Source organism: Nicotiana tomentosiformis, chromosome 9 (assembly GCF_000390325.3).
Source record: "Nicotiana tomentosiformis chromosome 9, ASM39032v3, whole genome shotgun sequence".
Taxonomy (NCBI): domain Eukaryota; kingdom Viridiplantae; phylum Streptophyta; class Magnoliopsida; order Solanales; family Solanaceae; genus Nicotiana; species Nicotiana tomentosiformis.
In genome coordinates this window covers 103,705,603-103,706,437 of record NC_090820.1, presented here as the reverse complement: position 1 = coordinate 103,706,437, position 835 = coordinate 103,705,603, and the positions used below count along the sequence as shown (strand labels likewise).

General features: G+C 33.9%; 1 protein-coding gene across 1 annotated transcript; it reads right to left on the bottom strand.

Moving 5' to 3' along the window:
- Nucleotides 1-268: 268 nt before the first annotated feature.
- Nucleotides 269-628, bottom strand: LOC138899302 (secreted RxLR effector protein 161-like). Its single transcript, XM_070185460.1, has one exon. The coding sequence runs from the start codon at nucleotides 626-628 to the stop codon at nucleotides 269-271; it is 360 nt and encodes a 119-aa protein (XP_070041561.1).
- Nucleotides 629-835: the final 207 nt, after the last annotated feature.

Sequence of the window (835 nt, the reverse complement as noted above, 5' to 3'; positions counted from 1 at the left end):
TGTCTCATTTGATGTATCCTCCTTTCAGTTGAGCAATGCAAGAAACATTGTATTCATATAGTGTAGTTGGATTATCTTTTTTCATAAGAAAACCACACATTTCTTGCATATGTTGAATCACTGATCTCAACCAAACACATTCTCAGTTAGCTTCATGAATAATAACTATTATCTCAGCATGATTTGAAGATGTGGTAGCTATTGTTTGTTTCATTTAACACCATGATATAGATGTACCTCCATATGTAAACAAATAGCCTGTTTGAGATCAGACTTTATGTGGATCAGACAAATAACCTGCATCGGCATAGCCAATCATTCCTGACTTGAATTCATTAGAATAAAACAATCTCATATCTAGAGTTCCCCGAAGATATCTAAATATATGATTAACACCATTCCAATATCTTCTTGTTGGGGAGGAACTGAATCTTGCTATTAAACTTACTATAAAAGTAATATTTGGCCGGGTATTATTAGCAAGATACATCAGTAACCCAACTGCACTAAGATATGGAGTTTTATCACCAACGAGTTCTTCGTCATTTTCTTGAGGCCGAAATGGATCTTTATTTATGTCAAGCGATTTCACAACCATTGGGGTACTCAATGGATGTGCATTATCCATGTAAAATCGCTTTAAAACCTTTCCAGTGTATGTTCATTGATGGACAAAAAATCCATTTGTTACATGTTCAATTTGTAGGCCAAGAAATATTTTTGTCTTACCAAGATCTTTCATTTCAAATTCTTTCTTCAAGCACTCTATAGTCTTTGAAGCTCTTTAGAAGTGCCAATGATATTCAAGTCATCAACATACACATCTATGATGACA

Bases quoted from the DNA above. Each gene is read 5' to 3' on its own strand.
- LOC138899302 (XM_070185460.1), bottom strand. From the start codon at position 628: ATGGATAATGCACATCCATTGAGTACCCCAATGGTTGTGAAATCGCTT.